The sequence below is a fragment of the Ambystoma mexicanum genome, chromosome 8 (genome assembly GCF_040938575.1).
Source record: "Ambystoma mexicanum isolate Mex_15411 chromosome 8, UKY_AmexF1_1, whole genome shotgun sequence".
NCBI lineage: Eukaryota > Metazoa > Chordata > Amphibia > Caudata > Ambystomatidae > Ambystoma > Ambystoma mexicanum.
The window spans coordinates 1,151,253,582-1,151,275,113 of record NC_090929.1 but is presented as its reverse complement, the minus strand read 5'-3'; the positions used below and the strand labels follow the sequence as shown (position 1 = coordinate 1,151,275,113).

General features: G+C 47.3%; 1 protein-coding gene across 1 annotated transcript in view; it reads right to left on the bottom strand.

Moving 5' to 3' along the window:
- Positions 1–21,532, bottom strand: part of CCDC6 (coiled-coil domain containing 6) — a 737,104-nt gene that overhangs the window by 95,326 nt on the left and 620,246 nt on the right. Inside the window, exon 7 of the mRNA XM_069611219.1 lies at positions 13,849–13,949. Within this exon, the coding sequence (XP_069467320.1) occupies positions 13,849–13,949 (101 nt within the window). The remainder of the gene's footprint in view (positions 1–13,848; positions 13,950–21,532) is intronic.

The window sequence follows — 21,532 nt, the reverse complement described above, 5'->3', positions numbered from 1 at the left end:
GTGATACTATATAAATGCTATACTGATCTCAAATTATGTCACCTTTGGGTGTTGGAACATGTGTAACATATGAGTGAATTACTTGCCTGCTTTATTGTTCACTTTATGAACTGAATCCTACCCCTGGGATTAATGTTACTGTTAATGACTGCCTTTTAAAGAATGCTATAAATATCTGAGTATAGATAAATCAATTATATAACTTTAAGTGTATAAGTGTTTCATTGTACTGCTCTCATTACCCCCTCTTAAGGTAAGCCTGGCTGCTCAGTCACACTACCAACTTGTGTAGTACAGGCCTATATTAAAAGGTGGGTTACCCAATACCATGAGAAGTCGTGTAATCCCACACCAGTTGGACTGCACTAATTCTTACCTAACATGGTCGACGCAGTATAACTTTGTGAAGGAGTGCATGGACCTCCAGGTAGCAGCCCAGCAGATGTCCAGTAGACCAGACAGGAACGCAGTCGATGCAGCAATCGCTCTGATGGAGTGGTCTCTCGGACGGCCGGGCAGCATTCGGTTCCCCAACCGATGAGTGATGCAGCCGGAAAGTCACTACGAAATGGAAGCCTTGGACAAGGCCTTCCCATGGTTCACAGGACTAAAGTTCACAAAAGGCTGCAAGGTCTTCCGAAAACTCATTGTGCCCGTCATGTAGAATTTCAGGGCACAAACATCCAGCGAGTGCAAGGCCCTGTCCGCCGGCTACTAAGGTTTCGGGAAGAAAACAAACACCAAAGGCTCGTTGAGGTAGAATTCTGACAGAACCTTCGGCACGAAAGAGGGGTGTGTACGCAGTACCACCCTGATTCATGGAAAGTCAGGAATGGTTGTTTGCAGGATAGGGCCTGGATCTCACCAACCCTTCTGGCAGAGGTGATGGCCACAAGGAAAGCAATTTTCCAAGAGAGGAACTTCAGTGGGGCCTGATGCATACGCTCAAAGGGAGCACCCATGAGCCTTGTCAGAACCACGTTGAGTTGCCACGCTGGGGCAGGAGCCTTCACCAGCGGGAAAGATCGAAACAGTTCCTTGACTAGTCAGTGGACCAAAGTGACGATCTTCCTGGAGACCTGGTGTAGCGGGAGATAGTCGCCAGATGTACCGATCAACACGTGCCGTGACCCTGAGAGGGATAATCTTCTGAGACCGGCACCACATAGCAAAACGCTTTACTTGTGACCGTAGAACTTCAAGGTCGACTACCTCCTTGCAGTCCACAGGCAACTCATCCTACAAACACAAGAGCTGCAGGCGCCAAGCCTGCAGGTTCAGCGATCCTGGGTCGCGATGAAGGATTGCACCTTCTCTGGTGAGATGATCCGGAACCACTGGTTGCTTGGTCCGGAGGAGACACTGACAGCCTGAGAAGGTCCGGATACCAGATCTACCTTGGTCACACCGGGGCGATGAGCATCATCTTGCATGGACAGTGTGTGATGACTCGTAGTGGGAACCGAGGAAACGTGTACAGAAACAGTCCTTCCCCAGGCTCCCCGGCTCGTGGAATCTCCTAGCAAACTTCTGGCACTTTGAGTTAGCCGCCGTAAACAGATCTGTCTGGGGCTCACCACCTTGCCTTTCAGAGACGGTAGAAACGACTTTAGGGCCCAGAACACTGCCCGTAGCTCCAGGCTGTTGATATGAACATCCTTCTCATCCGGCAGCCACAGAATTTTGGCGTGCAGACATCCGGTGTGCGCGCCCCATCCTTCCAGGGATTTGTCCATGGTGACTGTCCCCTGCTATATGGTGGGGGGGGGGGTTGAAATCACGTGCCTTGGGCGATGTTGGAGCGGATGCCCCACCATCCTATCGCCCAATGAAACTCGTTGAGAGATCTTGTCTGAAGATTCCAGACACCTGTATCCAACGGTCGTCCTGAAGAGGAAGCATTTGAAACCCGCAGAGCCAGGTGAGGTAGATGCAGGACAATGTTCTACCCAGCAAGAACTTGATGGCCCGTACTGTGGCTGTCTTCACTGACGACAGTCACTCCACCTTTCCTTGAATGGCTGCTGCCCTCTCCTCCGATGGCGAACCAGGCAAGACACTATTGGGTCTGGCGCCTAGGAACAGCACATTCTGCGACGGCGTTAAGCAGGACTTTGGATAGATGGAGAATCCCAGATCCGTCAGTAGCTGGACGGACATCTGTGTGTCCGTCAATCAGCTCGAGTGCGGGCGCGAATTCGCCAGTCGTGCAGGTACAGGTATACATGTATGCCCTGTGGGCCACCACAGGCGCCAGGCATTTAATCAACACTCTGGGGGCCGACCAAGCCAATAGGTAGAGCCTTGAACTGGTAGTGCTGTCCCTGCACCACGAAACATAGGAACCTACGATGTTACTTGTGAATGGGGACGTGGAAGTAGGCGTCCTCCAGGTCCAAGGACGTCAAGAAGACTCCTTTTTCCAGTTGGCCGAGCACGTGTTGCAACGTGACAATCCTGAACTTTTGGGACGTTAGTATTTGTTCAGGACTAGGATGGGCCTCCATCCCAGCCCCCCCCTCCCCCTCACTCACTCCCGTCTTCATTCTGACCAGAAAGTATCTGGAATAGACTCCACAGCCATTGAGGAACTAGCTCCATCGCCCCTTTTCGCAGCATGGCCCGTACCTCTTCCAGGAGCTGAGAGATGTGCTGCTCTTGCCAGGTAATCGGAGGGATCCGCGGGCACCTGCGTTGAAACTCCAGGGTGTGTCCTTGGGCGAAAGCGTTAGGCACCCATAAGTCACTGATCTTTTTCCATTCGCTGACAAAGTGGGTGCTTCAACGTCCTTGTGGACCGTGTGTTACAACTCCTGATCCTCGTCATCCGTGGACGAGACCTCCATGGCTTGGGCAACAGCTGGGAGGGCTGTTTCAGGGCCTCGCCCCCCCACCTTGTTCCCCCCCTCCCACCTGAATGTCTTGAACCGGCGAATGGGCATGTTTTGCCCCTTCTGGCGTGCCTGCAGACTTTTCCAGTCACTGATGCGGTGTTGCACCTTGGGGGTAGGGACACTGAGCTGTGGGAGTTACCCTCGCAGGATCAGCACCCTCAGCCGTCATGGCAGTAGTCTAATTCACTGCCCCCGAGGTCTTCGCCTGTGACCGTTGAGCATGCTTGGGCTGCTCGGCTTTCTCAGTCTGCGGCTTCTCAGATTGCTCACATAGTTTAGCTGGGGTAGATGACTTCCTCTTTGAAGAGGAGCTTGATGGTAGGCTGGCAATGGAGGAGGGAGGTGATGCTGATGGTGCCCTATCCACTTTGGGACCCGCTTCTGCACTGAAACAGTGGACTCAGACTTGCAGCTCTTGGCCTCATATTGGGCTCCCACGGATGAGGCACCCTCAAAGGACTTAAAAGACTGCTCCTCAGACCGGCCGGTCCAGGGTGAGGCATGACTCTGCTCGGAGCAGGGGTCAGAGGCCTTGGCATTAAGCCATGCCACCACCCTACTATGCCTGTTGTTCTTGGAAAAACCAAGGCAAATTTCGCACTCTATCTCCTTGTGGTCCGGGTGCAGGCAGTAGAGGCATTGCAGGTGGGTGTCCTCCACAAACTCATTCCATCTGGTGGACGGGCCTGAAGAAAGATCTTCGTTTCTTCTCCTTAGCCATGGTCGGAGGGCACGAAGTAGGCCCAAAGGCCTTGCAGAATCTTCAATGATTTTCGCCCCTGGGGAGCACTGACAATGGGTCCCCGCTGTTGGCAGATGGCGAAGAGCACAGTCTCCTTTGAAACAAATAGAACTTTGTCGAAAACACGAAAAAGACTGGAATTGTGCCAAGAGATACAAATCTGGCTCCATTATACCACTTCTAAAAAACGAGGCAGAAAAAATAGACAAATATCCCCTATCCTGATAAAATCTTGGAGAGTCACGTATACAAAGTAACCAAACTCCGCAAAAAGCGAAGACTTACATGTTACAACTAAGCAAACACCCAGCTAATCTTTAGGACTACCAACAAGAATCACGACAACTCCCTTAATAAATGCCTTCAACAGATAAACATCTGGATAACTGATAACCTAAAACTAAATCCAACCAAAACGGAAGTGACCAAAACAACGTAATGAAAACCAGAGACCTAGCTCGTCTGGCCTCAAGGAATGAACACTAAATCTCTGCAGTAAAAACAAAATCTGTGAATACTTAAGGACAGTGGGGCTCTCCCTAGAACCACAGGTCAATGCATTAGTAAGAACATGCCTCTACCACCTATGCTTCATAAGAGGCATCCTCCCATACCTAAGTTTCCTACGTCGAATCCCTTGTCCATCTTCCTGGTATTATCAAGAGCAGACAACGCAAATAGACTATATACTTTAGGAACACCTAACTACCTCACAAGGAAATTACAATGCATCCAAAACATAGCTGTAAGGCTCCGCAGATTAAACCGGAGAGAACACATCACCCCAGCCCAGAGAATTCTACACTGGTAAAACAAATAAATCAATGTGAAAGCTCTCTGCATCGCTCCGAGCAGCACACGGACAGGGAGCAGAATTCCCCCAATACCAGCCAAGAAGAACTCCGAGATCAAGCATTAACTTGATCAGAGAAACAAGGCACTAGGAGAAATATAAATACAGAGGAAGGAACAAGTTACTTACCTGTAACTGTTGTTCCCAGCATGGGTCTGGCATGGATTCACATGCTTATGAATATTCCCAGTCAGGCTGGGAATCCTTGGTAAAAGAAAAAACAGTTTCAATTCTATTTCTAAACTGTCTTTCTCCTATAAACCAATCACGGAGCTCTGGGTCACACTGCCCCAGCCAATGACTTCCCTCTATCTAAACCCCCTCCCTCTGGCAGCCATCTTCAGATTTGGTTGCATGTAAAGTGGCATTAGGACCAAGAGAAGAGCCGCAGAGGGGCAGGTGGGAGGGTTTGCATGTGAATCCATGCCAGACCAATGCTGGAGAACAACAGTTACAAGTAACTTGTTCCTTTTCCAGCATGGGGTCTGGCATGGATTCACATGCTCATGAATAAAGAATACATAGCAGTATATACATGCACAACCAAGGGAGGTAGCAAGGCTCAACAGAAGCAATCTCTTATCTCCTCACCAGGCTCAACTTCAAGCAAACAGGTTGTGCAGCACTGCTTGGCCGACTCTAGACTCCTCCCTGGAAACCCTGTCAACGCAGTAGAATTTTGTGAAGGTGTACATCGACCGCCACATAGCAGCCCTGCAAATGTCCAGCAGGGTCACACCAGACAGGAACGCCGGTGTAGCAGCGATCGATCTGGTAGAATGGGCTCGTGGATGGCCAGGCAGCGGTTGATTTGCCAACCAGTGACAGTGAGTGATACAGCCAGACAGGGTCTTCCCATGGTTCACAGGACGAAAGTTCATAAACAGCTGAGAAGTTTTCCGGAAACACTTTGCACTCGCTGGATGTGGCTAGAGTGCTGAAGTTTTATGTGGCACGCACAAAGTTCCTTCAGCCGGAGACGAAGGCATCTGAAAAAGCACAGGTAACACCAAGGCCTTGATGAGATGAAATTCCGGCGGAACCTTGGGCATGAAGGAGAGGTGCATCTGCAGCACCACCCTCGTCTTGTGTAAAGTCAAGTAAAGCTGCTTGCATGACAGGGCCAAGATCTCACCTACTCGTCTTGCAGAGGTGATGGTCACAAGGAACACTGCCTTCCACGACAGAAACTTGAGCAGAGCTGAATGCATCGGCTCGAATGGGCCCCCCCCTACCCCCCATGAGCCTAGTCAGCAGCACGTTGAGTTCTCACGCCAGGGCCAGAGCCTTCACCAGCAGGAACGCGCGCAACAGTCCCTGCATGAATTCTTTGACTAGACGGTGCATCCACAGTAATGACTGTCCCGGAGATCTGGTGTAGCGGGAGATAACCGCCAGATGTACCTTGATGGAGGCGTAAGCCAGTCCCTATTTAGCCAATGACAAAGACTGAAGTATTTGAGGGGTCGTGACCCTCAGAGGGTTGATCTTCTGCGCCTGGCACCACGTCGCAAAGCACTTCCATTTGCGTTTGTAGCACTTACCCATAGACAATGCCCTGGCCTTGCCAAGTGCCTCCCTGCAGTCTGCCAGATGATTGTAGCCACCAAACTCTAATGCTTGCAGGTGCCCGGCTTTGAGGTTCAGAGACCCCGGGTCGTGGTGTAGAATTGTGCTTCCTTGCCTGGTGAGAAGATTCGCAAAGAATGGCAGCTGGCCTGGAGGGGACGCTGACCTGCTGACAAGGTCCGGGTACCAGATCTGCCTCGGCCACGCCGGTGCGACGAGGATAATCCTGCACTGGTAAAATCTGAGTTGACTGATGACTCGAAGTAGTAGCGGCAACGGGGTTAACACATACAGAAACAGGCCTTCCCACCAAGGGAATGAGAATGCTTCCCCCATGCTCTTCCCCCAACTGGGGGACTCTGCTGGTGAAACTCCGGCACAGGGGGTTCGTCTGGGGACGGCCCCATTTGAGGTAAAGTTTGTCCACTTGATCCTGTCGAAGCTCCCAATCGTGGTGAGAGCACAGCTCCCTGCTGAGAAAGTCTTCGACAGAGTTCTTTATTCCTGCCAGGTGAAATGGAATGAGGAACATCCTCCGGGCGACGGCCCAGTGCCACAAGTCCTGCGCCTTTTTGGAGAGCGCTGGCGATCTGGTGCCCCCTTGTTTCCGGTTGTAAAACATCATGGTGGTATTGTCTGTGAAGACCCTCACCACTTTGCCCTTAAGGGATGGCAGAAACTACTTGAGGGTCCAAAACACTGCTGGTAGTTTCAGAACAGTGATGTGTAGCGTCTTCTCCGGCAGCCACAGGTCGCTGGCGTGAAGACGTCTGGTGTGGGCTTCCCATCCCTCCAGGGAAGCATCCATTGTGACCGTCTCCTGGTAAGGGGGGGCACTGGATATTGGAGCTGACGCCCCACCACTGAATCGCTCTACGGAACTTTTCGTCGATCGGGATCCTGTCCTGGAAGCCCCCGGACACAGCGGGCATCGAGGAATTCCTGCAGCGGGCGCATCTGCAATCCGAATCGGGTATATGCATGACATAATGCCGAGTAGAAACTTGATGGTCCTCACAATGGCGACCTTCAGTGCCAACAGTCATTGCACTTAGCCCAAGATGGCAGATATCCTCTCCTCCCAGAACAGCGCGTCCTGCAATGGAGTCAAGCAGGCCTTTCCATAATTCATAGAGAACCCCAGTTCTGTCAGCAGTCAGATGGTCTTTGCCGAGTGGTCAACGGCAATGTCCTTTGACCTGGCCCGGATGAGCCAGCCGTCCAGGTAAGGGTACACGTGGATCCCTTCCAGTCGCAGATGGGCCGCTACTGAAGCCAGGCAATTGAAGACTCTGGACGTCTACTTCAATCTGAAGGGAAGAGCCTTGAAATGGTAATGCTTCCATTGAACGACAAGTGCTGAAACCTGTGGTGTCCTTGGTGTATGGGGACGTGGAAATAGGCATCCTCTAGATCAACGATGACAGAAAGTCCCCCCTCCTCCGGCTGGCCGAGCATGTGCTGCAGCATGACCATTCTGAATTTCTGGGACTTTAAATACTTGTTGAGCCGACTTAGGTCAAGAATCGGCCTCAAGCCCCCAGTTTTCTTTCATATGAGAAAGTACCTTGAGTAAACTCCAGAGCCCCGGAGACACTTTGAAACTAGCCCTATTGCCCCCCCCCCTTTTTATTTTTACATGGTTTGAACTTTCCAGCAGCATCTGAGGTATGTGTTGCTCCTGTCGGGCCACTGGTGGTATTCGCGGACACTTCCGTTGGAGCTCTAAAGTGTGTCCGTGGGCGAGAACGTCCAGCACTGATCGATGGGTGGAGATTGTTTCCCACACGCTAAGTTCGCCAGCCGGCCTCCCACCGGGGTGCAGGGCTGGCTGGTTCAGTCTTGCTTGGCGGTCGGCGCGCCACCCTGGGAGCCTTGGCAGCAACGATGGCGGCCACCTCCGAAGTCCTTGGAGCGACCCCGGTTGGATTTCTCGGTCGAGGAACAGGGGGGTTTGGCGATAAGAGGATGAGCCCCCACCGAAACCCTCCCAAGACCTGCTAGACTTCCCTCTGGAGGAACGAAAGGACAGGCGGTGTTGCTGAAGAGTGCCCAAGGCACGGTGGGGTCTTGACTCTCTGGAGGGATTAATCGACAGCATTCCTGAACAGGTTGTCTCTGAACAGCATGTCTAGGACCCTCGTCGGGACCTCCGGCCTGAAGTTGGTGGCTTTGAGCCAGCCACGACGGTGAAGGCAGACCCTGTTGCCCATCTGGCGGAAACCTGTGTCCACAATGTCCAGTGCCACCGTGATGGCATGGTCCAACGCCACCTCTCCTTCCTGGACGAGCTCAAAAGCCTCGACACGCTTGTCATCGGGCAGGAAATCCAGGTGCCGAGCCATCTTGTACCAAACCTCCCAGTCGTATCTGGCCACGATCGCCAGGGCGTTGCCCGCTTTCACCGTTGTCGCTGAGTAGATTACCTTTCTACCCATGGAATCAAATTTCTTCCCCTCGTTGTCTGGGGGTACAGATGAAGACAATGAACTTTACTACTTCTTCCTGGTTAGGTGCCGAGACCACAGAATCTGGCGACAGTTGAGACCACAGGCACTTGGGCGCAGACTCCGGCACCCAGTACTTTTTCTCATGCCAGTCTCTCTTCGCTGTTGGTGAAGCAGGGTTCTTCAGCAGCACCAGCCCCTCATCCCAGACGTCGTCCAGGAGCGGTACGGATAGGATAGTCTTCCTCTTCGCCTCCCGGCGTTGGTACAGGAAGCCCTCCTCCTCCGGGATGAGCTGAAAAAGCTCTGTCGCCCGGGCAATCATGGAATTAAAAGATCCCACTTCGTCCGGTGGAGAAGCTCGCGGCGCTGGTGGTGCAGGGCCTCCCAGTCCTGTGTCATCGTCCGCGTACGCCATTTCCTTCCCGCTCAGGGGATGGGGGGGAAACGGTTGGAATGCAGGCATAGGGTGTCTCCTGCTCGTTTTTGCCAGTGGCTGCTCCGGTGTCAACTGGGTCAGCGGTGGTGCCGCTGGCAGTCTCCTCTGACTCTCCCACACCAGCGTGTGGAGAGTCGAGAGGATATCCTGCGGCAAGTCTAGAGAGCACCTGGGGAACAGAGTCAATGGGCCCAGCACCCATGTAGTTGTCACCGTTGACAGTCATCGTCGCCTCCAGCGGGCAACTCGTCGACGTTCCCATCATCGTCACCACCATGGATGGTGTGGACGGAAAATCTCTCCTCGTCGGAAGAAGAAATGTCCGTGCCCTGGATTTCTTCCACCTCGCCCCCTTTCTTCGGGTCCTGAGGGGTCGGTCTCCAGCTAAGGTCCAGCATCCTCTTCTCTGGAGTCTTTTCTATCGGCCTGAACGAAGACTCTCCTGGCAGGGAGAGACACACTGGCTGCCGCCGGGGCACCTGGACGGGGTCAGCCCCCTTTTCCCCTCGAAAGGGAGGCCACCACCATCTCAATCGAAGAGGATGATTTGGCCTGGCCATCTTGGCATTCTCCACAGGCAGCTCGGACACCTTGTCCTGCTTGGCATTCTTCACGGGCGGCTTGGACTCATTTCTCTGTTTGGCCTTCTCCAGTGATTCCCACAGCTTCCCCGGGGTAGCCGACTTCCTCTTGGATGAAGAGCTGGAGATCGAGGCCGACAGATTGAACGCACCCTGACCGTTGCGGGAACTGCAGGATCGGCGACCCAGACAGAAGCAGACTTGCAGTGCTTGGACTCAAAGGACTTAGAAGCCCGCTCAGGTTGGCTGGATCCAGAATGCCTCCGAGAATCACAAGGGGTAGAGGCCTGGGTCTTGAGCTACACCGCCAACTGGGTGTGTATCCTTCATGGTGCGCTTGGTGAAGCCATGGCAGATCTCACAATCTTCTTTATGCGCCGGGTGTAGACAATAAATGCACTGGGAATGCTGGTCATTCAAAAAAACTTTTCACAAACCGCAGCTGGTGCACAGCTTGAAGAAGGAAGCGCAGTCTTTCTTCTCCTCTGCCATGATCCGGCGCGATGTAGGCCTGAAGACTTCTGGAAGCTTCCAAGAAGAACACTTGACGATTTCTGCCCTTGTGGGGCGATGAAAGATGCCAAAAAATAGATCCCCGTTAATCAGAAGGATAAGTGAGGGAGCACACGTGCTCAAATGAACCGAAAACAGTTTTCCTAGCAAAAAACACAGAAAGCTCAAAGAGCGAAACACGAGGACTCTCAACACTTGAACGTGCGGTAAAAATCTGAAGATGGCTGTCAAAGGAGGGCCTTGGGTAGAGGGCAGTCATTGGCTGGGGCAGTATGACCCAGAGCTCGGTGATTGGTTTATAGGAGAAAGTTTAAAAACGAAACTGAAACTATCAATTCTTTTACTGAGGATTCCCAGCCTGACGACAGGGAATATTCATGAGCATGTGAATCCATTCCAGACCCTATGCTGGAGAACTGCTTTTTCTATTCTCGTAGTGAAACTAAGGAACTCTAATCCTAAAGTCGTCAGGGCAGATTACCTTATTATTCAACAGTCCAAGGTAGAGACCGCTCAACTTCTCTAAATACAGGATATACACTATGAAGCCAACATTATGACACTATCCCCATTTCTACTAAGCTACAACAGTTACAGCAACACAAGAACAAACAGATATCAAAGAACACAACATCAGCAAACACCTTCATCCAATAATGATAATGCCAAACCAACTACTAAAATCCACCCAAAACACACAAGCTCCCTAACCCCAGATCTTCAAAACAAACAGTCCCACATGAAAATCACAAAGGGAACTCAACCACACAGATGCCAATTCGTTTGAGCCCTACCAGCACCAACAGATGAGCACAAACCGATCTGTACTTCCCAAATATCAATTATCCTTCTTTGGCATGTTGCATCATTTCCATACAGTGTCATTTCAAACCAAAGTACCTATGGGTAGTGTTAGGCAAGATTGTATACAGTACCCTTTGGGTGCACTACAATAACCTTGAACTCCTGGCAATAGGGACCCAACCGTTGGTACAAGTCTGAACTACACAGGTTGGTAGTGTGGCTGAACAGCCAGGCTCATCTCAAGAGGGGTCAATGTGAGTAGCAATGTTGTGACAGAGTTTCACAGTACAGTTATCCAAATAACACTTACACTCCAGGTTTCTAGATAAAACAATTTATTTCACAGTCAGCTGTATAGGCCTTCTTCAGAAGGGAGAAATATATGTAACACTTATAGTACACTTCAAAACACACTTTCTCTAAATCAGAAGATACCCATTGGGGATGGCAAACAGACACTTCCTACACCCTCAGGTGACTCAAATAGCTAGGGCACTGTGGACATTGATTTATCACTGGTACAGTTAGAGCAATACTGAGTTTGGTTTAAAAGATAGGAGAGGAATAAAACAAAGGTTAACAAATAATTCACAAACTGGTAAGTACTTTTGAAACCTTCCAATGCAGACTAAAAGTATCCCTTTCCTGGGGGAAAGACCAAATCACAACGTCAGAGTTAAAGAAGAGTCACTCAGGGAGCCAGGACAACCAATGTTAGTTGCACAACGTCTAGGGGAGCTGAAGATCTTTGCAGGTAGGTAAAAAGTCTGGCAAAGGTTTTAGAACAGTTTGTAGACAATAGAACACTTGAAGGACCACAAGCTGGAAGGCTTGTGAGGAGCAAAGCTTTAGCAACTCTGTAAGGTAACCAAGACAGGTCTCAACTGAGAACAAGCAAGGCTATACAACAAGAGTCAAGTTCAGACTTTACAGTACCTCCGGGTAGAAGAAATGGTTCCAGCTGGCTTCTGTTCCTGTACAGCTCTGCAGATCATGTTGTTCCTGGGCCTCAGTCGTGGGGACAAGAGGGAGTACGTCTGGGGACTCCTGCTCTGCAATGAGAAGGTCAGCAGCAGCAATGGGCAAACTTCAATTTAGCAGTTCTTCAGTGTTTCAGCTCCTCGCGTCTGACAGCAAATCGCAACAGCGCGGTTCTCGGATATCACTTCAGACTTTCCTTGCTTTTGGGGTCCAGCGCTCTGTTGGAGTGGCTCAGGCTTGGTCAGTCCTGCATCAGCAAAGTCCGGAGGATCTTCCTAGCGCTCGGGTCTGACTTAAAAGCAACACACACAATCTGGTGTTCCTCGCCCTGGCATTTCGGTTCCAGCAGCAGCAGTGGAAATACAACCAGCTTCAGGAGGATGCCCAGACGGGTTTACTTGGGAGTTGATTGGTCCCACCAACTCAAAAGGGAGAAGTCGTCCTTGCAGGGCTTCTCTAGTCGAGGCGAATTCGGAGCTTCAGCACAGCAGCAGGGCAAACCAACGGTCCAGGAGTTGCAGCAGGCGTCTCTTCCAAGCTCTTCTTCGGATTCCTTTGTCCAGTGGTCAACTCTGCCTTCCAAGTCAAAAAGCCTTGCATTTTATGCAGGTTTCTCCCATTCATTCCAGTCTTGCTACCAACCACCTGTGGGTGCATTCCTGTAACCAAGGGGATTAAGCACAGCAAGTTTCGGGCACCTCCTTCACTTCTTGCCCCTGCCAGACATACTGGAGCCAGACGCAGGCTTCACTCGTGAATCCCACCAAAGGCAAACGAACATAGAGACCAAACTGCTTTGGCACGCAGAGTAGATCTCAAGAAGGGCCTTTACAACAAGAAATGGCGAACAAAGGCGACCGTGGCCATTTTGACAAAATGGGGACGCATGGGTGCTTTACTGCAGCTGTGAACGCAGCCCTCAGTAAAAACCCATAATGGTAGTAAAAAAGTAAACCACTGCCACCAGCCATTAATTGTAGAAAGGGTAACACAAAAATGTTACATGAGAAACTAGACAAAGGGGATACTAAGTAACCCCTCCAGCACCCTATGGTAAGTGTGTGTGCTGGGTCTAGAAAGTTACAAAATATAAGTAAAGTCAATTTCACTTTACTGCTCTTGGATACAGTTTCACCAAGAGAAGGTATTTAAACCTTTGGGAAATCTAAGACTTCCCTGTGCTACTGCACTGAAGGTGCTCTGCGACAATGTAAAGATGATGCCTATGGAGTTTGTCAGACTCCAAAGTCAAACGAAACAGAATAAATCACATTAAAATTACTTGAGAGATAAAAACCCCTTAAGTCCAGCAAAAAGAGCTGGTGGGTCTCTAAGGTAGAAGGGAATTAACACATTTCTGAGAATTCTCCCTAACAGGTAGTGAATTGATAAGACCCCTATTTAAATTTGGCAAACAGTGCACCAAGATAAATATATTGCCCTAGACGGATAAGTGCAATAACAATTTTGGGATATCCTAAACAATAACAGCATTTTGTATCGTGTTCCTCATACTCAGACAAGTCTAATATTACCACACCATATCTGAAGCTAAGCTTGTGTGAAGGCGGGTGCCCAACAAAGACTAATCGCATAGTTGCAATGTGCACAGTGGTTATTCACAACTGGACATACAAAAAGTTAACATTCTCCTTCTGAACCACCCTCACTCACTAAACACAGACCATACAGGCCACAGACGGCTAAAGAAAACCCTCTTGCTAAAACATTCCAAACCACCACATCTCTAACAGACTTTCAAACCTCCTCAACTGGCCCAAACACCAGACAAGTAAAACACTGGATGTCTCCCACCTGGCAACAATATGCCTCCGGTGTACACACCAAACCAACACCTGCAGAGATGCCAGTTACTCCTGGTTCTTCACACAACAGAAGAGCACAACGCCTGTCTTTGCCCCCCTGTCCCCTAACCAACCCATCCCCACAAGCGCCTGGAGACCGTGTAAATTGCAGCGCACGCACAGTATAAATTAAGATAACATAATTAAAATGTATATTTACCAGGAGAAATTGGTCTGCTAGAACTTGGAGATGGTGTGTAAGGTATTGGACTGGACACAGTGCGAGGCCTTAATCCCTGGGCAGACATCTCATTGAAATATCTGAAGAAGAAACAAATATTTAGGTACGAATGCAGTGAACCAAAAAGATGCTCAGTCTCAATTGTACTTAGATTCATCAACAAAATGTTTTTAAATGTGATTTTAACTGACAGATTATAGGATCCCAAATCATTTAGATCAGATTTTAAGAAACAAACTACACATTTACTAAAATGTCTACTCAAAAGCATGGACAACGTTTTAGGTAAGTAAAAAGTAAAGGGTAGACAGATCTCTAGAAACACCCATGCCCTTTGCTGTACAATAAAAATGCAATCAAATCTCAAACACATATAGAGCAATCATCAATCTAAAAACATTCCAATATTAATCATGGGTTCACTACACTATTGTAATCTGGTCTGCATTTTCATAGTTGTCATATACGCAATGTGGCTCAATAAGTTAATTACAAAATAGTCAGATGAAACTGATAATTTTAAACAGATTGTATATAACATTTCAAAACATCAGAAAATATAAGTTCACATGTGTAGTACATTAAGAGAATACAATCTCATAACCACAAAATTCCTGAACAAGATTAAGCACCAAGGGAAAATGCATACAGACTACAGAAACACAAGCTGTGTTAATGGGTTTATTAATTATAGACAGTATAGCCTTTATGTTAAATATTTGTGCAACTGAACCCAGGTTTAGCACCACCAAAATGAATGCAAAGTGTCCATCTTTAGCAACATTTTCAGACAGACAAATTGGTAACCCCTGTCTCAAGCAGTTGAGGTATTATCTATTTATGCCAGATAACAGAATGCCATGGGCAAAACAAACGAGTACTCGGGCGCCTCAGGGGAGTGCCCTGCGTCAAGCGTAGCACCTTCCACTACCTGTGCCTCACAAACTGCAAATGTAATAATCAAGCTTATAGAAAATAGATGGGGCAATTGAGCTTGAACCAGCTGTGCAAATCAATTTAGTTAAAGAAAATATTTGCAAAAAATTATGAACTGTATCTGCTGGGGTCAGCCGTAAAAGGAAGGACCCCATACCCCAAGTGTCCTACAGGACATGTAATTTAGCAGGAACACAGCCACACTGCTCTGAACAAAACAATGCAAGAAAAAAGCAATTTTAATCAAAAAAAGCAGCCGACATGTTTTGATTTCATGTTCTTTTTCCATGCTGAAACGAATTCTTATGATCCCACCCGTACGTTGGGTGATAGTAATAAGGTTGCAGACATCGGAATATGAACGCCAACGGGCAGTTTACTAGAGTTGATAAATACCAACTCCACTGCACTGTCAGGTTAATATTGAGAAGTCTGCAGCCTTATTACAATCACCCAATGCACAGATGGAATCACAGGAATTAATTTCAGCCTGGAAAAAGACCATGAGGTCAAAACTCGTGTCGGCTGTTCTTTTTTGATAAAAATTGAGTTTCTCTTGACAAATGTCTTTGTTTAGCGCAGTGTGGTTGTGTACCTGTTGAGTAATAATCAAGCTTACTTGGTATCTGGTCTTTCCATCTAATGCCATTGCATCTAATTCCATTCCATCTAATTTTTTCCATCTAAAAACTTTGCATCTAATGCATTTTTTGGTGGGGTAAAGGGTTCATTTTTGTTTAGGTGCATGATAAAGGGTAAAAACCGGGGGTTGGGTGACACCCCCAAATAAACAAAAAAAATGCATTAGATACAAAGTTTTTAGATGGAAATAATTCGATGAATAGCATTAGATGGAAAGACCATAAACCAGCTTTAATGAGAAGCATAAATTCAATACATTACGTCTTTGAGCATGTCAGGTATAGTTGATAGTGATATAGCAAATAAGTTGGCACTTGTCTCGAGTTAGCTTAGCATGTACTTTTGCAGACAGACACGCCTCTATAACCAATTCAAACTCCTGAGACAAAGGGGAATGGTCCCACACTGGACAAGTTTATTGTTGGAACGCGTTTTAAGTGGCGGGATTGTGGAGGAGGGTTAGGGAACAGGGTGGAGTTCAGCAGATGGCTGTCTTTATACAGCGGTTGCATAGAGTGTGCAAATATAGATGTGTAGTTTTTTGAAGGCTGAGGAGTGATTCTTCCCTCCCCTGCCGCTCCCAGAACGATTACGGTTTGTTTATTTCAGCATGTAATTGCGTGTTTTGGGTTTACAAAATACAAATAAAATAAAGCCTCTATAGCCACTGTTAAGCCACAATTCCCTTCCAATAGTAAGACAACTTTCTTCTGTAGATTAACCTAATTAAAACAGATAATCTTGCCTTCTAAGTTGGACACCTTTTTGTCAACAATGCTTTCAGAGTGCACACGCTAATTTTTCCAAAGCTGCACCAGTATATTATGAAGACAACACATCTACATTCAATGCAAGTATTCACAATGTATACCCCACCTTGTCACATGCTGTGGTGGAAATACAGTACCTGTGTGGATTGTTTTTGGCTTTCCGGCAGGCTACTTCAGTCAACACGCCCAGACGTCTGCAGCAAATTGTGTTGATTTAACTTTCAATGCCTTACAATGCTTCAGCCTCCGCTGAACAGAATGTTCCTCCTCCTTCACCCCCCCACCTACCAAACTAGAAATATGAAGAATAACCATGGCAATCCTAAAGGACTTTGCATCAGCTATTACAACCTTCCCTTCCACCTCAACGCAAAGCTGTTGTGAAGGTCAAAGGATAACTAAGATTTCAGATTTTGTAACCATACACAGAAGAACTATCATACAATGACCACTCGCTCTCAGATTTACTAGCATTTGGACTGATTTACAACTCTTCATTATACTTTAAAAGGCACTATTCTAATTAATTGTAAAGATAGTTGTCATGAACAATAAAGAGGGCAAGGAACAAGGTTGAATCCACATTAGGAGTTCCTGGAAAGCACCTCTACCTACACAGTGTGAGAAGACCAGTTCTCACTCTCGCAGTTACACTACAGTGTAAATTTACATTTCGTCTCTGCAGTCCATGTTCTACAATAAAAGCAAGTAGAATTGCCTCATCGTTTCCCCCCACATTGACTGACTACAGCAACTTAAATTGTAGAGGGAATAGATGTTCCAGCACTGGACACAGTGGGCTCCTTAAAAGCTGCTTGAAGGTTCAAAATAATGCTTTTACTTTCAGAACCATCTTGTAGCCTGAGCAGTATCTTCCCATATACGGAGCAACTTAATATAGCAGTGATATTGGGGAGTAAAAGATTGGTAATTTAAGGATGCCCTTTTTATAGAAGGGTTACTATTAAGTCTTTGTTGCAAGAGATAAAGGGACGCATCGACATCAGCTTTAAATACTCCAGTAAGGCAAGCTGGCCAAATATAATCAATATCCAATGAAATGATGGGTGCAAATACCTTCAGTATTTAAAACTTTCATTTTTCATTGCTCGCTTTATTTCTCATTAGCATACTTATGGCTCAATTACTAAATTAATATTTGCAGCAGGCTTGAAGCTTACATTGTAAGGCGCAGTGCCCACCATGCCAATGTCCATGACTACGATTCCCACTGTGCCCCACTTGTGTTTAGCTGTGCAGGTTCGCAGAACATGGTATGTAAACCTTGAGGGCATGGCTCAGTGTGCGCAGCTGTGTGATTCCATGGCAGATACCTGGAAAAGGAGTATGCAGACGCAAGGGGAAAAATTGAGTTCTGGGTGAGTCGGTGGTGGAAAGTAGGATGGGGACAGTAAGGTTCCCTATTTTAGAGAATGAGATTTGTGGAAGATGCGCGGAAACTGGGATGAGCAAGGATGTGGGAGAAGTGGATTTGAAAAAGAATGGGGTTAGGAGAGGTTTACGCAAATAACATCTGGAATTGTGTTTTGGCCTGTGTCGAGAAAAATACCGCCCGGATGACATTAAAGGGACAATGTTTTTGATTGTTGCAGGTCAGAGCGAACACCAATATAAGGAAGCAGTATAATTTGACCAGCGTTTTCATTAAATAGTGTGATCAGAAAGAATCACATACAACCAAAATGATACACTGTATAAGGACCACCTGGAATACTGTCAGCACAAGTTGCTTTACTGAGTTTCAGAAACTTGAGCGCTTGATAGTGCAAAGGTGACTCTGCAAAGGTGGCTTACCAGAGTTTTTGCAGATTGCTTTCGATACACATGCTATGTAGAGTTAGCCACATTGGCATTATTAGTCAGAAATATTATGGCGTGTTTACTACATTTTCAAAGTGAGGGTCGAGATGGGTGCATGAGTAAACCAATACCAGTAGGACGTTCATGTTTCATAACACGAGGGTCTCCGGAATCTTCTGATTGTTATTCTTTTATGCCAGATTTAGGGTTCACTTCTTGGAACTGTTTTTGAGATCTTTAGGAAAAACGTGCACCCAAGATAATATCACTAAACATTGAAAGATACATTTACATTTAAATTGTAAATATACAAGGAGGGGGAAAGATTGCCAACACATGAGCAGTGACAATTGCACCTCTGCCACAATTAACCAGTGGTATGAATGCCATCGATTGTACATATCTTCCCCCACTATGAGTGTGAAGGTCTTTTTTCCTGAAGCTGACTACTGCAGTGAACTTGTGCACAACTGGAGGAGACTGGCAGTCTGCTGTTCAAGGGCAGCTGTGAGGCCTGTAACAGAACAGTCACTGGGGAAAGGCTAAAGGGGCCTGTGAAGGGAGCAGTAGACATTCGGCAGAGCCCTCCCACAGGCAAGGGAACACCTTGTATTATTCTGGCCTGCCAGATCCTTGCTTAAAACTGATAAATTGCTTCCTTTTGGGACTGTTGAGCGACAGTTTGGACTCTGTGGGGCGACACCTGCATAACCAAAGCAGAGGTTTGTCAGCCCCGTGCTAGGAGCCAAAGTCCCGGCGGACTAGAAGTGAAGAAACTTGCTGTGGAGAACCGCTGCTGCATCCTATTACACCAAGGGAACATCCGAGCACAGGACCTGCTGTGTGGCCCTGCCGGGGCAGTGGAAACTGCATCAAGCAGTCCAAGCGTCAAGCCTACTGAACCCTGATGCTTTACAGTGCACAGAGAGAAGGGCTGCGTTACGGCCCATGACTGGGCAACTAAGATAAAAATCACAGTTCAGACCATGGATTCGAAACTGCCTTCATTTGCCAACACCGTAAACCTAGGAGCAGCTAAAAATGCAACACCACTCTGGGGAACCTGGCTCCTACTTTACTCAGACTGATCGCACAGAACAGTGAATAAGCGGATGAAGGCTTATACTGCAGACCATCCGCTTTCCCTTCATCCTTGGTTTCAACTCATAGCAGATGCACTGCGAAATATCAAGAAGCAAAAAAAGCAGACTGAACATGGTCAAAAACTATTAAGGATAGTATTTCCTAGCGTACTGCTAGACCTACAGTTACCACTGGAAAGATTGATATAGCACAGTCCTTATATATAAGGCTTATTGATAATATATCCTTATTGATATAGGCAGCCCTTCCAAACAAAACTGAAAGTTCTCATCTTGGTAGGTGTTAGGCAAGATTGTATGCAGTACCCTGTGGGAGACTGCATCAGCCTTGTCCTCTTAGCAATAGTTAATCCAACCTTTAGTACAAGCATGTATTACACAAGTTGGTAGATTGAGCTGCCAGGCTTATCTCAAGAGGGGTCAATGTGAGCTGTAGGGTTAGAACAGAGATTCACAATGACAAGTGTTCAAATAAAAGACTTACACTCAAGGTTTCTTGATTAAAGAATGATTTATTAATTTAACATTAAACAATTATTTATTAATTTAACACTAAGTTGAACAAGCCTTCTTTAGAAGGGAGCAAATATATAATACAAAAATATACTTCAAAATACACACTCTCAATTTCTTTAAAATCAGTAGATACGCATTTGGGATGGCACACAGACACTTCCTACACCCTGAGGTGACTTAAGTAACTAGGACACTGTGGACATTGATACACCACTGGCACATTTAGAGCAATGCTGAGGTTAGTGTCAAAAAGGGAAAAGATGAGGAAATAAAACAATGGTTAACACATTCTTAAGCAGGTAAGTACTTTTGAAACTCCCCAATGCAAAGTAAATTAACCCTTTCCCAGCAACGAAAGTTATAGAATGTGCGACTTTTGTTGAGGGATAGTTAAAGTACAAAGTCAGAGGTTAGAAGAGTGTTTCAGGGAGCCAGGACAGCCAATGTTAATTGAGGAAAAGTCTAGGTGAGCTGAAGCACTTCTTGAAGGTAAGTAAAAAGTCTTGCCCAATGTTTTAGAAGTCTTTGTAGAAAATGAAAATCACTGGAGGTTTGTGAGGGGCAAAGCTGCCAGCAACTCTTCACAAGGGCAACTAAGTCAAGTCTCAAATGAGAGCTAGCAAGGCTGCACAACAAGAGGCAAGTGCCCCTTAGTTTACAGTACCTTAGGTCCGAAGAAATTGGTTCCAGCTGGCTTCTGTTCCAAGTTGTAGTATGGCAGATCCTGTTGTTCCTGGGCCTCAGTCGTGGGGACAAGAGGGAGGACATCAAGGGACTCCTGCACTACGAGTTGAAGGTCGGCGGCAGCAATGGGCAAACGTCCGATCAGCAGCACTTTGAGGTTTCAGCTTCTCGCAAATAGCACCACTGCAGTTCTCAGAAACCTTATAGGCTTTCCTTGCATATGGGGTCCAGCACTCTGTTGAAGTGGCTCAGTCAGTCCTGCCTCATGGGAGTCTGGAGGATCTTCCTGCAGCTCGGGTCTGACTTAAAGGCAAAAAACTTGATTCTGGTGTTCCGCTCCCTGGCAATTGGTTCCTGCAGCAGCAGTGGAAGTACAGCCAGCTCCAAGAGGATGACCAGATGAGTAGTCTTGGGGTCAATTGGTCCAACCAACCCAAGGGGAATAGTTGTCCTTTGCAGGGCTTCTCTAGTCGAGGTGAATTTGGAGCTTCAGCACTGCAGCAGGGCTTCACCGGGCAAATTAACGGTCCATAGTTTGCAGCAAGAATCTCTTCCAAGTTCTTCTTCGGATTCCTTCGTCCAGGTGCCAACTCTGTCTTCCAAGCAAAAGACCTCGCCCTTTATGCAGTTTTCTCCCATTCATTCATTCATTCATTCATTCATTCATTCATTCATTCATTCATTCATTCATTCATTCATTCATTCATTCATTCATTCATTCGCAGCCTAGCTGTCACTCACAGCCGGGTGGCTGTCCTCCAAGGATAGACTGCCAATCACCTTTGGGTGGATTGCTGTAACCAAGGGGATTAAGCACACAGTTTCAGACACCTCCCTCACTTCCTACCCTGCCAGACACGATGGAGGCAGAGGCGGGCTTCAGCAGTGAAACCCGCCAAAGGTAAAACAAACAAAGGGACCAAATCTAGTTTTCTAGTTTGTCGCACAGAGTAAATCTCAAGAAGGACCTTTCCAACAAGAAATGGTAAAAAAAAAAAAAAAAAGACCGGGCCATTTTGACAAAATGGGCACCAATGGGTCCTTTGCTGCAGCTGCAATTGCAGCCCGGGGTAGAAACACTCAATGGTAGTAAAATGTAAACCACTGCCACCAGCCATTAATTGTAGAAAGGGTAGCAAAAGGTTTACATAATAAACTAGACAAAGGGGATACTCAGTAACCCCTCCAGTA